The sequence below is a fragment of the Neopsephotus bourkii genome, unplaced genomic scaffold, assembly GCF_033783945.1.
Source record: "Neopsephotus bourkii isolate Nb327-2 ecotype Australia unplaced genomic scaffold, CSIRO-AGI_Nbou_v1 NB_745, whole genome shotgun sequence".
Taxonomy (NCBI): Eukaryota; Metazoa; Chordata; class Aves; order Psittaciformes; family Psittacidae; genus Neopsephotus; species Neopsephotus bourkii.
In genome coordinates this window covers 2294174-2317170 of record NW_026901243.1, presented here as the reverse complement: position 1 = coordinate 2317170, position 22997 = coordinate 2294174, and the positions used below count along the sequence as shown (strand labels likewise).

The following is a 22997-nucleotide window of genomic DNA, read 5'->3' as shown; positions in this document are numbered from 1 at the left end:
GACAGAATCACAGAATACTTTTTCTTCAGTGAAGGGGAGCCTCTGATTGCCAATATGTGTAACTCCTGGGAATTAGATTATCACCTTCAAAGTACCATTAAAAATAGAGAAGAGAGGTTGGTCAAGGGTTCAAAAGTTTGTGGGGGTCAGAGAAGAGGAACTTCTTAGTGCAGAGTAAAATTCCTCTCATGCCTATACCACAGAAGCTCAAAGCTCAGCCTGTCATCCTATCCATCTCCCTTGTAGTCAGGAGAAATAGTGCATGTAAGTCTAATCCATCCAATCTACTTTGGACACCTCCTTCGAGGCGAGACGAAATGCACCCCAGACTGCATTTACTGTTTTGACTGACCATCATTAATTGTAAGACACAGCAGGCTAGTAGAGATGCAGACACCTACAAGGTAGAACATGCTTACATTTAATCAGATGTGATATGGACAGACAAACAGTGTGGTCATTTGAAAAACAGGTTCATGGAGAAAAGATTTTTTTTTAATATTAGTGAAGGGAGCTGTAACAGACAACAGGCATTGATCCAGACACTAACTAGTTGAAAAGTAGAAGCTAAGCTTATACTTGGAAAGTGCATCTGACCAGTATTGATGTTTTAGGAAAACATTCCCAAAACACAGATGCCTATTTTGCTCCCATATTTTTCAATGTCATGCACTAACTACTTCTAATTGGAAAAGCCAGAAGCAGAAATGTGAAAATTCCAGCCACAGGATTATTCCTGGCAGACTGTCAACTGAATTCTATATACCCAGAAGGCTAAATCCTTAAGCGCTCAACCATAGTTTTTATCAAGGTCTTATTCAAGCAAAATTCCCATTGAAGTAATTCCCATTACTATGACTGTTAATCATGTATAGCACTATGAAATGATAGCTTCAGGGCTTGGATAAGGATATTTGGGAAAGGTATTTTCAGGAGTTGACTCAAGTAGCACTCTGAAATTTGACATGTTCTGGGCTTGAATGGAGGTGATTTGACCTTTGTTCTTGCCTATCAGTCAGCCTCATTTCTAAATTACCAGTTCAGTCTGTAGGCATTTCTTAATCAATTTAGACAGGCACATAAACACAAATGTTAACATCACTTACTGTTCATTTTCATAATATAGCTTGCCAATGGCCCAGGCAATGATGATTGGGCAAGGAATACCTGCAGAAGCAAAAAGTCAGGAGTTAATCACGTATCACAGTATCACAGTATCACAGTATGTTAGAGATTGGAAGGGACCTCAAAAGATCATCTAGTCCAATCCCCCTGCCGGAGCAGGAACACCTAGATAAGGTTACACAGGAACGTGTCCAGGCGGGTTTTGAATGTCTCCAGAGAAGGAGACTCCACAACCTCCCTGGGCAGCCTGTTCCAGTGTTCTGTCACCCTCACTGAGAAGAAGTTTCTTCTCAAGTTTAAGTGGAACCTCTTGTGTTCCAGTTTGTACCCATTTCCCCTTGTCCTATCATTGTTTGCCACTGAGAAGAGCCTGGTTCCATCCTCGTGACACTCCCCCTTTATATATTTATATACACTAATAAGGTCACCCCTCAATCTCCTCTTCTCCAAACTATAGAGACCCAGCTCCCTCAGTCTTTCCTCATAAGGGAGATGCTCCACTCCCTTAATCATCTTAGTTGCCCTGCGCTGGACTCTCTCCAGCAGGTCCCTGTCCTTCTTGAACTGAGGGGCCCAGAACTGGGACACAATATTCCAGATGTGGTCTCACCAGGGCAGAGTAGAGGGGAAGGAGGACCTCTCTCGACCGACTAACCACCCCCTTTCTAATACACCCCAGGATGCCATTGGCCTTCTTGGCCACAAGGGCACAGTGTTGGCTCATGGTCACCCTGTCGTCCACTAGGACCCCCAGGTCCCTCTCCCCTACACTGCTCTCTAACAGGTCGTTCCCCAGCCTATACTGGAACCTGGGGTTGTTCCTGCCCAGATGTAGGACTCTACACTTTCCCTTGTTATATTTCATCAAGTTATTCCCCGCCCAACTCTCCAGCGTGGATGGATGGATGGATGGATGGATGGATGGATGGATGGATGGGTGGTACTGAAGTAGTTTCAGACTTGTGTGAGGAAAGTCTTGGTTAAGGCACTTGAAGACTCTAAATACAAGTGATCTTGGTAACCTTGAGACATCACAATTATAAATAAAAAAGATCATCTCAACATCTGGTAGAGTAAGAACAGTTAATAAAAATATTAAGAAACACACATGTATACTTCTGTAAGAGATCAGAACAATTGTGGTTGACTTTAAGGCAACTGTGGTCCCTTTGATTTTCTTGCAGTTGCTATAGCAAAACATTAAAGACTACTTGGAGGTTAGATATTTATGTCCCAGGCTGCAACAAGCTTGTAAACTCATTTGGATCTTTGGATGAAGCACATTTTCAAAATTCTCAACATTTTTTTGAGTTGAGTCTTCCCTATGAAACAGGATTTGAGAATGATGATGATTAAAGGATTGTATATGGGAAGGCAAAGCAGAGACAGAAAGCACCCAGAAAGGTGAGAGGAAAGATATATTCAGCTCACACCACTCCTACAATTAGCCATCAGAAACCCAGAGGGCACTGAGAGAGGTATGGAGGGAAAATGCTAGGGACCAAACCAGTGAGGGCATCTGAGTGCTGTGTGAACATCAGTTTCAAGTTTGGTGAGAGAATTGAAAAATATTGGGAAAAAAATTTGATCAACTCCCTACATGAACATTTTTTTTCTTCTACAACTCCTCTTTCCTCCTATATGATTCTGGATTAAATGACATACATTGTTTTAAAATAATTTCTGCCTTCACAACTGCGATTCGATTATTTCTGCTCAGCTCTGAGAGGAGGGGGCATTTCTGAACAAAATAGCATTCTGCTTTCAGAAAAGAAAATACTTGTGACTTTTTTGTATGTTTCTCCTTTCAACAGAAAAGAACTGCCAAATTCACTAGTACCGTTTGACCTCAGATTTTGCATTCAAGCAAAAAAGCTGCCTGCCCAGGTCTCTTCTTGCAAAACCTCTCCTGGCCAAGTTCAAAATACGGACATGTTTGGAAAGACCTCTGAATACATCCACTCCAATCTCCTGCTCAAAGGAGAACTATCAACACCAGCCCACCTCAGCCAGGGCTTAGCTTTGCTGAATTTTCAACACCTCCAGGGTCAGAGATTCCACAGCTCGTAAGTCATCTGTTCCAGTGTTCTGCTAGCTTTTGGTAAATCTATTTTCTTAACATCCAATTGGAACCTCCCAGCCTGAAATTTTTGACCATTGTCCCTTCTTATAACAGCTGCTATTACCAAGAAGAATTTGGCTCCATCATCTTGCAGTTATCATTCAAATCATTCTTGCTACTAACAGATCCCTCCTGAACTTAGTCTTTGCCTGACTAAACAAGCTCAGCTCCTTCAGCCTCACTTCACAGGTCATGTCCTCTAGAACCTTGATCACACTGTCAGCCTTCTACTGGATAATCTCATTTTTACACATCCCTTTTGACTTAAGAGACCCAAACCTGGCCACACTATTCGAAAGGCAGCCTCACCAAACCTCAGTAGGAAGTACTAGTAATTTCTCTCAATCTTCTGGCCACAGTTCTAGTGCAGCCCAGTATGAGTTTTACTGCATTCATGATGAGAAGGCACTGATGACTTATATTCAGCCTCCATCCACTGCAAGCCCTACATCCTTTTCAGCAGGACAGCAGGATGGTTCAGGTTATGTTGATGCAGCTAGGGAAAAGGAGCAGCCTTTGCTCTGGCTCAGGCCAACACAGTAGAACTGAAGTTACAGGGCGTGCAATGAGCTATTTTTCTGTCTTTGAGTAGCCACAAGGATTGTACAAAGATTACACATGACTTTGTTAAAGGCTGTTTTCTAGGAACAAATTGCTCAGCAGTCCAAAAGACAGCTGTGAAGCCTGACTGGAAGATAATTAGGCTTCTCTTCTAGTCAGCTCCTCACTTAGAAGTGTCTCTTGAGACTGAGTGGTCCACAGGGCACAGACAGTATTTTTCTGTCTCATGCTGTGCTGTGACCACTGCTTTGCTGACCAAAATGAAAGGGACATGGTATGAACTACTTCATTCACAAAATGCTGAGCCCTCAGAGCTTTCTTAACACCAGGTGCCTGAGGACCTAAATGAAAAAGATAAATCCAGCAACAACCTATTAGCTTACTGAAGAACTAACTCTAATCTCATATTGTTCTGGGAAAGTTAGGTCTGAATGTCAGATTTCACCCCAGTTGGATTTTTAAAGTTTATTCTTGCTGCTCTTGTCTTTATCACTTCAATGCCAGGTACCACGTAACACCATTTTAAACACACAAGTCACTTACACCATCCTATGAAGAGAAAGACCCATTTCCGTAGCTTGTCTGTGGAGTAAGTCATCACTATAGCAGTGTGTAAGTAGCAGCCTTCCACAAACATCCAGAAAAAGTTGGTCACCACAAAGTAATTGTAGACAGTGGTAATACATCGACACCAGGGCTGGAGAGGAAACACAATAGAATATTTTAAAATCATGATGAGAACATACAGAAGATTCTATACATTAAAAAATCAATGGTAGAACTCATTCATGGGATGCAGATTTATACCTGTGACTTGGAATCACGATATCTTAGGTGATGTTGGAAACTCACAGCTATGTCTGTGACTCTGCTTGAGGCTTGGCTTTGACCACAACAAGCAGGATCTCCTATACCTAAGCATGTCTGTAAAGTTAATGTGCCTTATGGCACTTCCACACAAGAAGTCTGCAAGCAGTTTAAGAAGCAGCTTTTTAGAAAGAAGACAGTAGGAGGCAAGCCATTTGACTACAGATGATCTCTCAGAGGAGCAGCCATAGCCTAGGGCTGTATCTAGAGATGAGTCTAAGCATATCTTGGGCAATATAACCCACCTGCTGAGCAATTCAAAGAAACCAGAAGACAGCAGTTAATGTCAGAGTCCTCCTTCATTTCCACTGAAGGGAAGGAGCACCACTGACATTTAGAAAAACGATATTTTAAATTAAAGATATGCTTTTATCAGCTGCTTCATCCCCTCTATTCCTGCCATTAGTGCTTCAGTCTGTGAGTCACGTCACTATACACATCACCTCTGAATTTTGCTGTAACTTCAGAAAGAATGTTTGGTGAGGCTCAATATATCAGCAAAGGCATTTTCTCCTAATGGCTGTGTGCAGTGAGAGCACAGCTGTGGAATACACAAATAGCTGTAGAGAGGCAGATGGTAACATCACATCAATAAATCACAAGTAACTGCTGGTGGTAATTTCCATACTGCTACACACAGAAGTCTGGGGAAATTTATTTCTGACCAAGCAGGCATTCAGCATATTCCCTAAAGCATGACATTAATTACCTATGTTAGCTGGTATCATTGATGCCATTTTGGTCTCACCATTCTCCAGGCTTTTAATTAACTCTACTAAAGTATTTGAAACTTTTGACCCTTGGTTAATTTTATTTCAGACTTCAACTGCATGAGGTATTGATGATCTCTAGGCAGTCAACAGAGCAGCACTATCAAACCCAGGACAATTCTGTGGACTAAGAATTTACTGGACAAGAAACACAGTTACAAATTGATAGCCCATTCACAAGTTGTCATCATGCCTGTTTGTGGAGCTGAAATAAACGAAGTCTTTCAGATGTATTAAAGCTTTCATTTCGGTATTATTTCATTAGGATTTGAAATTTAGCTTGGCTTCATCTTTAAGATAGGATTAAAACAAATAAACAAAAAACCTCAGAAGAAGATGAAACATTTGTTTTTCAAAAATTTGTTTAGACCAACTTATTTTATTTTTTTTCTCTTTTCAGCTTTGAGCAAAGGGAAGTAAAGCCACAATAAATAAAAAAAAAACACCCCTAGTTTTGGCTAACACTTAACAAATACTTTGGCTCCATTCCTGACTGACTCCAAACTAGCAAGACTAGGCTTTTCGAAGACTCTAAGCCTCAATTTTTCAAAGGTATGAGCATGAATTAAATCTTTTCCTGCGGCCTCAATCTAGTGTAAATTCTCTGTTATAATGTCTAGATTCTTGTTCCCCTCTCTCCCTCATTTGCAACACTCACTTACACAGTTTTTGTCCTCTCCACAGCTGCCCATTTTCACAGGAATTGTAAAAACTAATTATATCTGAACCTGTTGTTCCTGTGTCAGAACTGCGTGGAACTGGCCACTGGATTAGGAAGATACTGGGACAAATACACGAAAATACGCATAATGGTGGTGAGATCTCCCTCTGCATTGTTTCCGTAGGAAACCAGAACAAAATGAATTTTGAGAAATTCCATTTGGAATTGTTTATTTATTATTATTGAATAATAAACTAAATTAGCAGAACTCATTAATTTATACCTTTTCATTTATTTCACCAAGGATTCTTGATCCCCACGTGTCCACCATTACCCCAGATATATTCAGCAATTCCCCTTCTTGATTTATTATTACAAGCACTATAACTTCATGCAAAATGTTTCCACACTGAGTCCTTGATGCTTCTGTAGCTGTATTATTTAATCTCCGCTGATCAGCACAGAAGAGATCACATCATTAGCTAGTAAAAATGATGTTTCTCCCACTGATTTTGGTGGTGTTACTTTGATTCTGACTTGAGCCACAACAAGAACATAACAAATTTATCACGAAGCTTTTATAAAGCACTTTCCCAAAATGACTGCAGTCTTCTGCAGAGAAGAAATGTGTTAACGAAAATTGAGGCATGTGAGGATCTTTCCTTGTACTTCCAGGTTTGTATTTTTCTTGGCACTTTGTGACGGTCACATTTTAAAAGGCATTTGAATGCCTGACTCTAACTGTGGGGTTTATCTTAAATAACTGTAAAAAATTGTATTAAGATTAGCCGTATTGTCATGAGAATTAATCACACAGCATAAAACTGTCAACAATAAAGCTCATATGCCACCATCTTCTGTGGTCTGAAAATGTCAGAAAGACAGACAAAGTGAACAATGAATTAATAGAAGCGACATCTTCTCAAAGGAGCGTCTGATTGAATAATAATACAGAGTTATGCATAGAGTTCTTCTTTGTCTGGATACTAATGACTTTTCTATTTGTTTTCCCAAAGTGTGGGATTAAAGTTCAGATGTCAAAATTGAAAAATTAACCAAGGATGACAAGTGCCCAGCCGACATTAAAATGAATGAATATCCTGGCTCCTGGGGTGGTTTTCAATTTCTGCAGGACCAGTTCCTACACAAGTGGAGCCACGACTGATACCAGCTACGGATCCAGCTCATAATCTCTGGGCACTTTAATCCACCTGCTTTCCAAAGACAGCATGAAGGGGGGGTGTGTGTGTATGGGTGTGTATGTATGTTTGTAGTGCACTTTCTTCTTGATTATGAAGGTTATTATCAGGAGGTAGCCCTAAAAGGAGAATATTGCGCTATAAGAACATTACAAGGGAAACAGAATAGTAAAAAACCTTGCCAATGGACTATCAAAAAAGACTACTTGCCAAGGAAATGTAGGTTTATTCACCATGAAAATAAAGAAAAAAATGCTTTAAAACCACACCAAAAACCTTGTATTATTTGGGCTGCTGTGAAACAGGGAAAGGTGTTATAGTACTTGCACAGGGACTGATTCAATGTCCTTCCTTAGACAAGCATTTGCAATTGGGAGTTACTTGAGTGAACAAGAAATAACACGGAGAGTAAGAGAAATGGGAGTATGGTGACATGCTCACTTTCTCTAGAATGCTCAATGCCATGCAAAGAAGACATGCCACTTCTTGCCCTCTTCAGCCTTCTAGCTTTTTATTGAGCAGATCTCTCTGGTCCCTTGAACTGTCTCTCTCAATCATGCAGCAGAAAGCTGACTTACATAGCTATGCAAGCAGAAAAGTCCTTCTTGGTTTTTTGTCAGCTAGGTTAGTTTTCCATCAGTGTAGTGAATTCAGTCTCTGAGAATTCAGTCCTCCCCAGGGCATGAGCAAAAGGAACAGAGCTAATGCAAAAGAAGCAGCAGGAGCTGGAATGAAGCATTTGGATCTCTGGAGGAATGAGCACTGATTCCTCACATGACAAGGAGTTGCTGCTGGATGCAGTCCATAGCACAGAACTTCATCCTCAAGACCAGCACAAAAGTGAAGAAGGGAAGTGGAATTTTGTGAAAAAAAAAAACAAACAAACCCACAAACCTTTAAAGATATCAACAAGCAAAAATTAGACTGTTTCAGGCTCTATTTCTTATTTTCTTGGAAGTCCTGCTGACTCAAGGCAGTTGGGTGCCCACTGTCATCAAAGTAGCTGACTCAGAGCCCGATCAATTATTTCTGCTCATGGGGATGTTGCCCTCTGGCATTAATGCTTTCACTACACAGGTGTAGATCACTGCAGGATGATCTGACAAGAATGTTCAAGAAACACCAAATTTAGTGTCTTGAACAATATCTTGCCTTACAGTACATAAATTTGGAAAGTATCTATGGTCAATGAAAATAAGAGTTCCCGCTTTGGGGCAGGATTTTTAGTAAAAAGAACCCAAATCAAACAACCTTTGATATTAATATAATGATACATATATATATAATATATATATACACATATATATTAACGTATGAGACAATGTAATGAAGAGATAAATAAAAATTTAGCAAATCTAAGCCTAATTTTCTTCCGTTTTTTCTATTTTTTGAAATTACATGAAAGCCAGCCTTAGCATATTGATGTGTCCTTTGTAATATTTCTGTTAGTTTAACAAATTCAGCATCCCTGCCAGTTCCTAAACTACATGCCAGACATACTACCTCCAAGCACTTACTTCATTGCTTTCATGTATGTTGTGATCTATCATTTGAAGCAGAAACCACATCACATTCCTCAGGATGAATGTGGTGATCAAGTTCCAGTGGATAATATTCCGCAGGCATCTGATACTCCTAAACAGGGAAATACATTTAAATCAACATATATAGTCAATATATACACATACACATAAATGACTATACAAAATGAACAAGCTAATTCTGTTCATTTGCAAAATTCCTCATGGTTTATCCCCTTCCACAACTTCCCTTATGCTATGAGACAGGAGGTTCATGGGTCCAAATGGGCCATCAGTAACAATGTTTGAGGCTGTCTGGAGTTACGTCTTTACTAGGCAAACATATCTCGGTCTGGTCCCATTCTCTGGCTCTCAGGATTAATTGCACAGCCAGTGCCAAAGCCAAAACTTGGATTTTGCAGTGTGCTCACAACACAAATAAATGACATAAATATAAAGCAGCAACAGAAGAATGGCCAAATCTGTGCTGCTTCTCCTTGCTACATACCTTTCTTCTAGAAATCACAGCATAAGGTTTGCAAAACCGCTGTGTACAAGAGTTTTTCTTGATAACATGAGGAGCTCCCATTGAAAATACTTAATTCGATCGAGTGAAACAGGATCTACTGGAAAGACTCAAATATTCAAATGGTCATTTCATCCTTGGTTATCATTTTTTCTCCTCTCTGCTCCATTGCTAGAACAACTAAAACTGGTAAGACCTTAAACAATCAGACTGGAGTAGAGTCGGTTGCATTGCTCACAAAGGAGATTTGGCGATAAATATATGCACTGGAGTGCCAAAACTGGATTTACATTTGGTCAGCCTCTTGAACAGGTTCACCTGTTTGAACTTCAAAGTTTTCAGACCCATTAATGCAAAAGGAGAGCATGGACTGCCTGGTTTTCAGTCCAGGGCTGAGTTGGCTGTACCAAGCTTTCTTAAATAAGGTAGAGCTGCATATTCTCCTTCACCAGAAAATATCCGTGTTTGTTTTTCATCCTTTCCCAGCCTCCATTCAGATGCAATGTAAACTAAGAACATAATGTAAAATATGAGCTACAGTAAGTTCGGACATGCTGCTTTAAAACAAAAGTTGGGATATCTTACATAGCGCTTGCTGCTGAAAAAAGCTCCAGGAGGCAGCCAGTGCATGGTGCTGATGCCAGCAACCAAAGTCTCAGTGAAGCCAGACAGAGTTACTCATTGCAGATCCAGTCATTTAAAACAAAAGCATTTGTCTTCTCATTCTTTGTGAAATGGTAAAAGAAGGCAAACACCAAGCCACAGTTTTCAGTTACAGAGTCTTCAACTAAATGATCTTTTCTCAGCTAAAACATTCCAGTTATTAAACTCACTTCCACAGGGATTCACACAGCCAGTGTGTTTTCTGGGATCATCGAGTTAGCATTCTGCATTTTCCATACCAGTCTGTCTCCTTGCAAATTAAGCTGTCAAATTACATGGGGCAAACATAGAAAATGGTGTTCTCAAACCTGCTCAGCTGTAACTGACTGTAGCTTGTCCCAGTGGCAGCAAAAAGAGAAAGTTCAACCCAGCAACCAACTTTGCTGTTGCCTCAGACGTTTTTCGTGCCCATCAAACCAGCCTTCTTAACAATAAATACAATTTTGCTACGATGAAACACTTACTGTCCTTTTCCTAGGACTTGATTAGTCAATCTTAGGGACAGAAGCAATTGTGTTATGTCCTTCAGCCCCACAAATCTCTCAAACACTTCACAGCAACTCAGAAAAAAAAAACAACAAACAAGTAGAAGACCTCCCACATATGAGATGCTGCAACTTACGGAAAGATGCTAACAGGTATAACCCTACTAAGTCATTGTTGAAAGCCTCTGTGTTTAACAACCCCAGTTCAAGGTATGAAACTGGCATTTGGTTTTCAGAACCACAGTGACCCATGACTGGAATCAATTTGGAAAACAAATCTTCAGCTGCTCAGATCCATTCCCTTTTATTTAAGCCACAAAGATCAAAAGCGTTGCTCTCGGTGTGACCTTTGCAACCAGGGAACATGTCAGAGACATGTCTCACTTTCGAAATTTCACTGGTAACAAAAGGCAAAGGTTCACGATTAGTCTGTCAAAGAAACAAGGCAACCAACACCTACAGCCTTTCCTGCTGAACTCCAGGAACCAAACTGGCTCTAGACAGACTTTGAAACATGCTATTAAGGTCTGCTCTCTGCTGATCTCCTGCCCATAAATGTCCTGTGGCTGCTCTTCATCTACATGTTTTATTCACTCCTTTTAGGTTAAGGATTAGCAGATTAAGAAAGGAGTTTGAAACACTGCTTCTACTGGGACAGGGAGGCAAGGGACTAGAAACTGAGGAAATTCAGGTCAAAGTCTAGTTACTGACATGAAATTAATTGCTTCTGAGAGCTCTAACAACGAAACAGATCCAGCACATTTGCTACCTTGACAGTGAGAAGATAAAAGAGTGGGGAAAAAAATCCTTGTTGCATGCCTCCATTTAGACATAGTTTAATCATCCAGTATGAACATCACTAAATCTGACTTGAGGAAACCTTGCTCCCTCAAGATTTACAGCAGAACACTGAACTGGCTACAGAGGCAAATAAGATCAAACAAACATGTTTTTGGTTCAGTTCAATAATAAGAGTTTTTCCTTCCAGTAAGACCCTAGTCATCCTGTGCTTGGAATATAAAGACAAACTCAGCATCTACTGGCTACATGATCTTTGCTCTCCATACTACTACTTCATTCATACTATTTTGTCTTCTTTGCCCAACAATCTGCATCTAGCCACTGGCTTTTATTTGGATTGCAAGAAGCCTGGGACAGAGACAAACTTTTTGTGATGTTTCCTCAGGACCCAGAGCAAGAGGGTCTTGTCTGCATTGGGAACTCCCAGGCTACACAGATAATTATGATCAAAATTCTCCTCGCTGCTAGAAGATGTGTTTCTGGTGTAAAATTAACTAAAGCATAAATGTGATCAGCATCCGGAATTTACTGAAGCCTTGTCAAATGATGCTTTGAGCATGAAACAGGGACAGATGGCTCCCATGTTCCACTACCTTTAGCAAAAGCCATACTTTGATTACCAGCAACCTTCTGCCATGGCCTCATTCTCTTTCTGAGACACTGTGTGTGTGGCACGGAGGGTAAGTAGATGCTTTCACCTGCTAAAAAGCCTCATGTCTTTGGGGCTAATAGAGTTGTAGAGCAAGCATTTGCTTTCCTGGCTGCAGTCTCTCCCTAGCCACATTCCCCACCAAACTGCTGCCCTGGCAAAGCAGCACTAACAGGTGAGGGGCAGGATTTGTTTTTGTGATGGCTGGGCTGCTACTCTGCTGGTGTTAATAGCAGTTAGGGTTTTAATGGAAACACCAGTATAGTCAGGCTGAGAAACACATCTGAAAGTGCTGTAGAGTTTCTCAATGGCTCAGGCAGTGATGTGACAACAGGCACAGAATGGTTTTAACTTCTGGAGGGGGGAAGGGGTTGGTGGATTGTTTTTTGTCTCTATTTTCCCTTTCCTTTTCTTTTAGTAAGAGTCCAAAGTGGAGACTCCGAGCTTGGTTTTGTTTGTAGAGAGCCCAAAGCACATGGTTTCTGTTTGTTTCTGTCTCCTAAGTGCTACTAGCACAGAAATCACTGTGGCAGTAATGCAATTCATAGCCAAGGGCAGGAAAAGCTTGAGAAATAACTGTGTCAGGTTCATAGTGGAGAGGGAGAAACAGCAGGATTAATATAGTGTGGAGGCTGCAGGGCACAGCAGCGGAGGACTGCAGCTAAGTCAATTGATGTAACAAGGGAAAGATCTCTTGCCAGTCACCTGAGAAAGCTGTTCTTATCTACAGGCATTGCTGGTGACTGTTATTACTGTAATTTAGCAAGGGCAAAGCATCTAGAGGGGTACTGACTGAGATAAGGGTCCCTTCATTTCAGGCACTATTCACATGAGACTGTTCTGCTGGGCTCAGAACTTACCCCGTGCATCAAGTCTATCTGTGTGGGCAGCCTGGAGTCTTGAGGTTGACAGTGAATGAAGGACATGTCCCAAACTGGGTGACAAAGCTAGTGAGTAACAGGAGACCTGCAGCACAGATAATGTTTGGTGAAAGGACAAAGCCAACCTTGCCATACTTACTCATCTCTAGGTGGAAGCTAGCTTAAATTGATCAGCCTTAATGTAAATTTCAGTATTCCTGTTATTTGTGAAAATGACCTGTCCCTTTTTGAAAACTCATAAGAGTCTTCTATGACAATGAACTCCACAGTTCCTTTCTCCTTAATGAATTATTGCCTTCACTCTATGGAGTGAAAAAATAAGCAATTCTATTTTAGAAACAGCAATAACAGCACTGAAAAGGAATTTGCATCACATTGCAACTGGCAGGAGGTAGAATTTGAAACACATTGAGCTGTATTTTAAGTTAGTGAGTTGAGCTTTCTTACAGTCACAGTGATTGGCATGAGTGCATTCCCTCACAACTCAGAAGCTAAGAAATGAGTTATTCTTACTTTGGTAGGGAGATGATAGCATAATTTGGACATTGTGGCAGTGACAACATCAGGAAAATGAGAGAGCAGTCGGCAGGGAGCTATCTTCTCAAGAGGGCAAAGAGTCATGTGAGAGAAGGCAAAAATGGGAGATGAGGGGACTGGGTGCTGAAATGCTACTTCAGACACGACTGCAGCATCGCTAGGAAGACATTGTGAGTTACAGAGCCATATGAAGCCCCCTGGACCAAAAGATCAGATGATAGAAGGTTTCATATTCTTCTTCTTGTAAGGTAACATTTCTACTTGCTTTCTGATGTGGATTAAATGTTGTAAGCGTAGCCCAGCTTCCAAGAACAGCAACACAAGTCACCATCCCAGAGAGCCTGAAGGCTTGCACATCACAAGACACCATGGAATGCAGCTCTGGGCTTCCTTTGGGGAGCCTTTTCCTGTATTTGCTTCCTGCACTGATCTTTTTCAGATGAAAGTGTTGGTCAAGGGCCTGGCTGGACTCTTCTACTAACTCCTCCCTGGTGCATGGGTCCAAGGATGGAAGGAATAATAAAAGAGGTAGCAGTTCAGCCAGAACAGACTTAAGAGATTGAGGCCACAACATAAAGACATAAGAACTTCCATATTCTGTCAGACCAATGAGCCATGTAGGCTGTGACCCAGTTTCCAGTGGCAGTCAGTAAAAAAACAGTCTGGAAAACAGTATTGGCAACAGGGGATGTAGACTTTTAGTTGTTTTTTTCCTTTACCTCTTTGCTTCTGGCAGTCAGGGGATTTAAAATATTCCTGGTGCAGAGACCACATAAAATGACATTAAATCTCTCCATTGGTGGGCCCAAGTTCTCACAGGAGTCACTGAACTCCTTTTGTGGTTTATGTTCACGGGGGTCAGGTCATGGTGTGTTCTACTAAAATGAGGGAATGAAGAGCTCATAAGCTGTTAGGGCAAAATACATCTGTCAATGTTGGTTCTTCTTCTCTGCTTGCCTGTCCCTTCCCAAGGACTGGATAAGGACACATTTTCCAACAACTACATTCCCTCCTGTCCCTTGGGGATTGCAGGGAGGAGGGACAGAAAGAGCCAAGAACTGGACAGTAGGAAACTGCTAGTCCCATGGGCTGTGGGAGCAAACTGGGAGGAGTGATTGGTAGTGTATCCTGAAGTAGCACAGCTCATTCAGCAATTTCACTTCTGGATGTGCCTGACAGCAGGTCGGGGGCCTGAAATAGCCCTCTGAAATACAGCAAGTAGTGTCAGACAGCCACATGCAAGCTGTGCATGTTACACTGAGTGAAGGAATGGGCAGAAAGAAAATTATTTTCTTGAAAAGGTGAGAAAAGAAGAACTTTCAATTTCTGACTTGGAGGGAGAAAAGATAATTACACTGGGAGCATCTTGGTTCTGTAAGTGAAAGGGTTTATTGGCTCTTCATGATTTAAGAACCCGTGCTTTGCCTGCTACTGAGTGATCTCCAGACAACTGCTTCTAACAAGACAAGAGTTTCCACTAACAGACTGCTGCACAAGAGATCTGCTGCAGTGCCACTCTGCCTAGTTTGGCAGGTGTCCTCATGTCCCTGACAACTGGGTAAGGGATCAGGAGCACAAGTAGTGTTCTGCCAGATCCTGTCAGTTGCAGGAAATGATGAGGGAAGAAACAGGAATAATCAGAAGATCAATAGCTGGCTCCCAGCCTGGTGCCATCAGCAGAATTTTGTCGGTTTTGATCATGGGTCACTTTACATGTCACCAGGGCTTTTGGTGACAGACAGGGTCTCAAAGGGGTCTTTGCACAGGAGCTCATTGTGAACAATAAGCCCAAAGCTAATTGAAAGAGCTTTAAACTGGATTTCAAGGGGAAAGGGATAAAACAAGGCTCACCAGAGAGAAGCCTGGAGGCAGCATGCCAGTGTTTGAGTGATGATGTGCTAGCAAAGTCCTTCAGCCTGCTATCCCGGTGGAGGCAGGGGATGGAGATCCATGCAGCAGCAAAGACACTAGTACAGTGACTTGCTTCAAAGCTAATGATGTGAGGCTTTGGAAAGAAGAGTGTAGCAAACGACAGAATATTTTCAGAGACTATGTTATGAAGTACCTTGTTTTATATATACAGGAATTTGGGGACAATGGTACAGGAAAATGTGTGTGTTCCAATGAGTTGAGAGTCCCCTAGTATGTCCCTATGCTGGACAAAACCAGACAAGATGATCTGGGAGCACTCACAGCACACACAGAGTGCCCCACAAAAGCACTAGCTTCAGCTCTCTGCAGCAGGTTAGACACAAACAAGTAATTAAGGTGAAAACAAACATACTTCTTGTCCGCCTTCCTAATTATTAAATCAAAAGCCAGGTGTGTGGTGGGAAATTACACATAATGACCTCTTTATTTGATTTGAGAACAGACCATGTTTCAAGCCCAAATGTCATTCCCTGACTCAAAATCACACCACTGACATCCTGAACTGCTTCGTGTGCAGGGTGTCATAACCCAGCTTCCACATTAGGAACAGTAGCAACAAATGGAAAAAAAAAACAACTAACAGAACCCTGCAGCTGGTGACTGCAGCCTGTGTTAGAAGAGGGTAGAAAGAGCTTCTGACTGCTGGTAGAGAAAGGACACTGCTGATTATTTCTATCAAATGACCTAAATTGTATGGTTGGATGCAGAAAGCAGAGAATTAGAAAATCCATTCTTTTGACTTGGGAAATGCTAAGATCTGAAAAGGCAGAAAATCTTATCAATTATTTCTGTACAGGTGGCCTCACTGATTCAGAAATAGAGATTTATAAAAGGGTTTCTAAAATAGCATTGCTAAAACTTTAAGTAGCCTTTCTGTTTGTGTTTGTGGTTTTTGGTTTTTTTTTTTTCCTCTATCCATACAGTGGTATTTTTCCAATTTTTCCTCTGGGATATGCAGAGCTATCATTTTCTGATTCAAAGCATGACACAAACAACATTAGCAATCCCAAGAATGTGCAAGCATGGTTGAAAGCTAGATGAATTAGTTGAATCATTTGCATGGAAATAACTGCAAAGCATAACTTTAATAAAAAAGCTTAGAAACCTTCTATTAATTCATGTAGTATTCCACTAATAATGATGTTCAATTAAGACTCTGTCTGAAAACAGCTGGCAGGAGAAATCTGCGTACACTTTGCTGGAGTCCTTCCCATTCCATGCTGAAAAAGCAGGAAGAAGAATCATGGACAATACTTAAAAATGTCTTTTATAGGGCAGGCAACATCCATGTACAAGCCATAAATGGCACAGAATGGGAAGAATACCTAACAAGAAGTTGTTTCCCAGGCTTTGTGCCTGTGGAGGCCTATGTGCTTTCATTTACATGGAGGTGTCCCCTGAGGTCCTCATGGTTTCCCCTCCATGCTCATGTTCAACCAGTGCACATATTTTGGTATTCCTAATGCTTACAGATGGGAAAACCAGCTGGAGAGGCTGGCAGGGAAAATGAGCCTCTTGGTGGCAGTTGCCTAAGGGAATATAAATATTCTCACAGGAAATGGAAGGGGCAGTAGCAGAGAAAGAATGAAAGCCTGGAAAAGAATAACAGCCTTATTACAAAGAAAGGGGAAATACTCAGGTGAAGAGGAGAAGCAGCAGCTTCCATTAGAGCTAGGATGTGCATAGACCCTAAAAATAAAACCATTGTGGACTGATCTGTGTCTTTTCAAAAGCTTCTTTCTGCTGCCTTCAAGCCAATCTTTACTCCAGGACACAGGGCATTCTGCCTGCTTTAGACACAAAGGCGTTAAAGCGCTGATGCTTCTAGGGCTGGAAGGATGCAGCCAGCACAGCACAGAACAAGACCAGCAGCAGGACAGCTCCAGGGCAGGACCAGACTGAGTGTGCTCACTCTCCATGCCCAGCACTGCCTGGCTGCATAGCACAGTGAATAGGGGTCAAAAACGGCACTCTGCAAACCACCCATGAACAGTGTGAATAACTATAAGGCACTGATCTATCCTGTTCTTCATTCGTGGTCAATGTACAAAGATAAATATTGCCCCTGAGAACTACGGGGTTAAATATGGGCTAATTGAAAAGTAGTCACTAGATACTCCAGTCTGAGAACATGGCTCCAACCTTGGTGGTGCAATCAGCTTTTCCATTGGAGAAAATTCCTCTGCTCTTTTCACAGGGATGGCAAAGACAGATGCAGATTATTTAGTACAGAATGAGATAATGGTTTAGCTGGTTGAAAAAAGATTTAGGAATCTGCTCTAATTTGCTTTACAAAATAGAGGTCAGCTGTCAGTTATTTCTGAGCCAATCAGAACACAGGGATGTGAAGTACCTTTTTAGCAGAAGCTACCTTGCAGTTCAGGGTTTAGTACTACATAACCAACTGACTTCTGAGTAGTAGGGGCATGGTACATGGGTACAGTCCTCTGGGGTTTATCTAAAACATCGCCCTGTTGACAAAGGTTGTAGTTATCAGTCCTGACTGTAGAAGGCTGAATGTTTTCTATGGATTTCTATGGATTGCAGCTGGATTGTACAAATCAGAGTTAAAACTTCAGAAGCCAGAGACTGAGAGCTGATCTTGGTTGATCTGGGTTGCAGCTACTGTTTGGGAAATGTAAGGGTAAATGTCCATCTCCAAAAACACTGCCTCATGGCTAAAATCTTGGCAATAAAAGAAATTTGTATAGGAAAATATTTCAAGCACAGGATAGGAAATGGCCTCCTGATTCTCTGAAACTCAGGTCAAGAAAATAATTGAGTTAAAGCCCTTCATAAATTCCTAAAACTCTAGATTAACTCCAGGTTAAATTTTTCCTCCGTTACCTTGCTCCTGGATGCCTCTGCTTTGTGGGTTGGAAATCATCCAATATCCACTCACAAGTATATCTGTAGAGCACTTACTTATACCCATTTCCTCCTGCACCGACATTGTCCTTAACTGTAAGTAGCTCTTCAGTTTCTAATATTTATCCAACAGTGATGTATTTATAGGTAACACTAATACTCCTTTTCAGCCTTCATACTGCTAGGCTACAATAGCACTATTTCAGATGAAGCTTATGAGACCTCCCACATTTTAAGAATATAGCTCTTTGGGCACACTTATTACTGATGTCATTTCAGGACTTCATGAGGTCTCTGTTCTTCTCTACGAGTTTTGCACTGAGATATGAGATGAGAGGGTAAAGTCAGTGGGAAGCAAAGACACTGGCCTAAGATTTATCAATAGAAAATGTGTTTCTGTCCTTTTTCAGAGTTGGTGAGATGAGACACTTCACATGCTTTCAGGCACTTCAGATGTTTTGTATTCAAAGATAACCATCTTCTTGCATACATGCTTCTTTACAGGGCTCCACTGTTTCCATTCCTGCCTTGCCTTGAGAACTTTACTGTGGACTATTTCAGGGTGGGACAGAGTGCTATGTCTAAGCCTGCAGCCATTGCATCCACAAAAAATATGCACTGCAGTTACTGTTATTTATGACGAAGTTTAAAACATGACATGTGCCTGAATCATTACTTAATGCTATGCTATTCTAAGTGGTAGATGGAATAGACTAGGTGGAAAGCCAGAAGATTAAGGGAAAAAGGGGAGCGCTGACATAAACTGATGAATTTAGTTGATGCTGTGGCCTGGGACTTACTCCTTTTCCTCTCGCTCCACTACAGGAAGTCACATATGGGGGCACTGTGCTTTAGATCTGGACCCTGCTCTGCTTTAATCACACCAGATACCACATGATCTTTAACTGCAAACTGGTATTAACTTTGCAAATCACCTACCCCATTGACACATCCTCGGTACCTAGGTGCTGACAGGCATCAGATCACTGCTCTATAAAACCTGCTCTGCATGGATGCTCTGCATCTCTTCTGAAAGGATTCTTAAAATCATTTAATCAAACTCTTCCATTCTTACTAAGAGGCCCTGCAGCAACAGTCTCACCAACTGCATGCCAGACTGAAGATCAAGAGGCAGTTCAAAGGAGTTTGGAACAGGGGAGGAAAAAGGAAAGTAGATCTTCCTCTCCTAAACACTTGGAGATGGCTGGGAGGCTGGGAGAGGGGTGGGGGATAAATTTTAAAGTGCCTATGTTGTTTCAAGAAAAAACTGTTTCAGTCTTTTGGGAGAAAAAAATGTGTGATATTTAGGAAATCTGGCTGTAAAAACAATAAAGAAAGGGGACACTGCCTCAGACCTATGGGGTGGGGAAGAAAGAGGTAAATTTAGATGTTAACAGGAAAGCAAAATTTCCCTTGAAACCTGAATTTGCTTTTGTTATCACCACACAAGTGACAAAAGATGTTATGCAGTGTTTGTGGGTTTGGTTTTTTATGAGCTGCCCTTATCCAGCAGCCTGTGCAGAAGGACAAATTATTTTTAATCTTCAGCCTATCTTTTTTTCAGCACCATCCCTTATTGGATTCAAAACTCAGCAGGGACTTAAATATTTCTCAGAACAAATACCTGTCTTCCCATACTACTTCTTCAGTCACTGCTGCCCCAATAAAACATCTTCTGATTGAATCCAGTCAGGTCACTGCTGTCTATTACCAGCACATCGTTTAATCACAAGTCAGGAGTTTTACAAAGGACTCTTATTCCACCTCAGAGGCTGGTATAATAGCACGCTAACAAAGGAAAACACAGGACAAAGCAATTTGGATTTCTGCATTATCAGCAACAGTAATGGAAAAATATGATTTAAAAGAACAAAAGAAGTTTTTGAATCCTTTTTCTTGGTTGTTGTTTTTGGTTTTTTTTTCCCTGCCTTCAGCTTGATTGGTATTACTGATAGGAGGATTCCTCCTCTGGAAAATTTCTGCTTTACTAGTGTGAGAATGTGATTATGTGCAACAATGAGAGCCCTGCCAGCGGGAACTACCTCTGTGCACCCGAGGGATGGCTTTACTCATGAGAACATATAGATTGAGATTCACAGTAATGTAGCTACATTTAACAATGCCATGCAAAGTGCCCTGAGCAAGTGTCTCCAGATCCTGCGTTGGAGACCAACGCAGCTCTACAGCACATTTGGTTTATACACAAATTCTCATTTTTCCTTCTCAACATATTTCTTTCTGTATGCTTGTTTTGTTTTGCATTGTAAAGACAGCACGGCTCTCTCACTTTTAAGACCACCTACATTTTAATCTTGGGGAACTATCCTTGACTTAGGATAGCTCCTTCAGGAGCTATCTCAAGGACTCACTGCCATTCAGTCAGCACGCCAACAAAAATCAAGCCCTCTCCTGTAAGTCTGGCTTCACCTTTTATTATTCAGGTGCTAAATAAAATGTTTACTGGCTTATTTTTCATTGCACAGCCAAGAAAGAAGGATTGGTTCACATGTGACAGACCTGAAGAAAACAGGTGTGGAATAGGTCTTCACAATAAAAGAAAGTCCCTGGCTGAGCTCTTCTCACTTCTCACTTATGATGGGGTCTCCTGGCAACACAAGTACAGATGGCAAGTGATTTCATTACTTGCTGCTACATTTGAGATTTCTGACCTTCAATTATTTTTTGTTGTATGGTTCCTTAGAGTTTAAGACAGTAAGAACATTTCTAGTGGTGGGTTGTGAATGCAGGACAGAGGTCTGTATAAGGAACTGAGGAAGACAAGAACTGGGGACAAGATAACACAGGATAGATTTGAAAGAACAGGGACTAGATACAGTACTTTCCCCTTCCCACTTCAGCACAGCTGATATCTAAGCTTCCCACCAACACAGCAGCTATCTGGACCGGGGCAGCAACAGCAATGGTGAAGCTTATATGTAAAAGCAGAACACCCATCTCACTAGCTTATCACCAAAGCAACACTCTTTGCCATGACAACCAGGTATTTAACCTGCTCTTAAAAACTCCAGTATGAGAGATCCCACAGCCTTTCTAGCAGTTATGTTCCAATACAGCAGGCATGCTCAAGTCTCTTCCTTCAGACAGAACTGCCTTTGGGACTCCATCTGCACTGACAGCAAAGGAAAAATCAAGCAGGTGATGAGTGAGAACCATAAAAATACAGAGAACTTGAGCCTTCCCAGGGGCCTTCTCCATCTCCACCTTCAGCAGGCACTCATGGAATGAGGTAGATGGATGGAGTGGAGCAAGGATAAGGAACTGGATCATTGAATTCTAGATTCTGATAGAGCCGAATCACAGAAACTAGCAGATTTCAACTTTGGGCCAAGATGTGGTACTATCAGGTCTAGCCTTCAGGCTCTTCTATTGATTGCCAGAAATTATCTAGATTCTCATTTCACCCAAACAGGAGATGCCTTCTTCCATCCAAACTAAACCAGTTAAAATATCCCAAAAAATACAACTCAATTATCAAACCTGATTTGTTCTTGGGACACTTAGAAGAAGTAAGTGTGATGAAGATGTGCATAAGCTAGAAATTTACATAGTAGAAATCTGTAATGAATCTGTAATGAATCTGAACTGCCTTAACCGGAGCATCTTTAGATCTTTTGAAAACAGATGTAATACTACAGACACTGAGGTAGCTCATGCTGGTTAAAGCTGGCTGGACACTAGATGTTTTTTACATGATAGAGTGGGAATTTGAAAAGATGGATTATCTTGATTCACAGCATGCATAGGGAAGTACTTATTTGCTGCAGTCATTTTTAATGCTGAAGCTGACTATAAAATTTAAATCTTAAAGTCAAAGTTGAAATATCAGAGCAATTTAAGAGATAACTAGGCTACTTCCGTGTTAGAAGGTGGACACATTTATATCGTAATATCTAATTGCTTTTGTATTATTTATTCAAACATTTAAAAGATTCAGCCACATAGCAGGGAATAGAGTTACAATGAATAATTTGCAATTTTTTATTCAGTGTAAATTAATTCAGGTCTCCAACCACTATGGGAATTAGCATTATACATACAGTAAAAAGGCTGAAATGCAAGGTTAAAGCAACGCACCATAAATGTTCCCACTGAATATTTTAAACTTTTTTTCATTCCTATTAACATAGATTATTCTGTTTATGGATGCTGGGGTGAAAGAAGATTCCTGTTTCTAATAAGAAAGACTCTCTTGTTCAGAAGGCTCATGAGGGAGACTTAGCAATAGACTTTGTAGGGATGCTTCACTCTAGAAAAGCTTTGGTTCTCTCATTTAGGCCACCGTCAATCATAATGTTGTAATCTGGCAGCAGGGGTGGTGGTGAATAATCCACCTGTTTCTTCTCTGCTACTATAAAAGCTACTCCATACAAGGCTTTTTCCCAAGGATTATCCCTGCATAGCACTTAGTGCAGTGGGTTCTAAGCTCAAGTTGAAAGCTCCTAGACAAGATAGCACAAATAGCACAGAAATATCAACCAGGTAATCCAACAAATAACACACAAATATCCAACCAGGCCACTCCTATTAAAATATATTTCCATGACTCAGGCTGTGTACATACAATACATATGATGACTGATGCAGATCTATTACTTTACACTAAGTTTCCTTCCCTCCCATCCTTTCTCTCCTCCTTGTAACCCTAACTCTTCTCCACAGATTTTCACTGACATATCCATTTGACTTGACAAACTCCCTTCTGTACCACTGAACCAGAGAGGGAAAGTACGTCTTGTGCAGTTTCACTGATTTGCATCCATCATTTCATGAGCACTGCTGGAGATAAAGCTCCTCCAAACATGTTTCTCT

At 41.1% G+C, this 22997-nt stretch overlaps 1 protein-coding gene across 3 annotated transcripts in view; it reads right to left on the bottom strand.

Moving 5' to 3' along the window:
- CRHR2 (corticotropin releasing hormone receptor 2) overlaps nt 1–22997 on the bottom strand; it is a 155508-nt gene that overhangs the window by 36358 nt on the left and 96153 nt on the right. For all 3 annotated transcript variants that reach the window (XM_061354785.1, XM_061354786.1, XM_061354788.1), the window contains 3 exons: nt 8823–8940; nt 4352–4505; nt 1107–1167 (listed from right to left, as the gene is read on the bottom strand). In XM_061354785.1, the coding sequence (XP_061210769.1) occupies nt 1107–1167; nt 4352–4505; nt 8823–8940 (333 nt within the window). The remainder of the gene's footprint in view (nt 1–1106; nt 1168–4351; nt 4506–8822; nt 8941–22997) is intronic.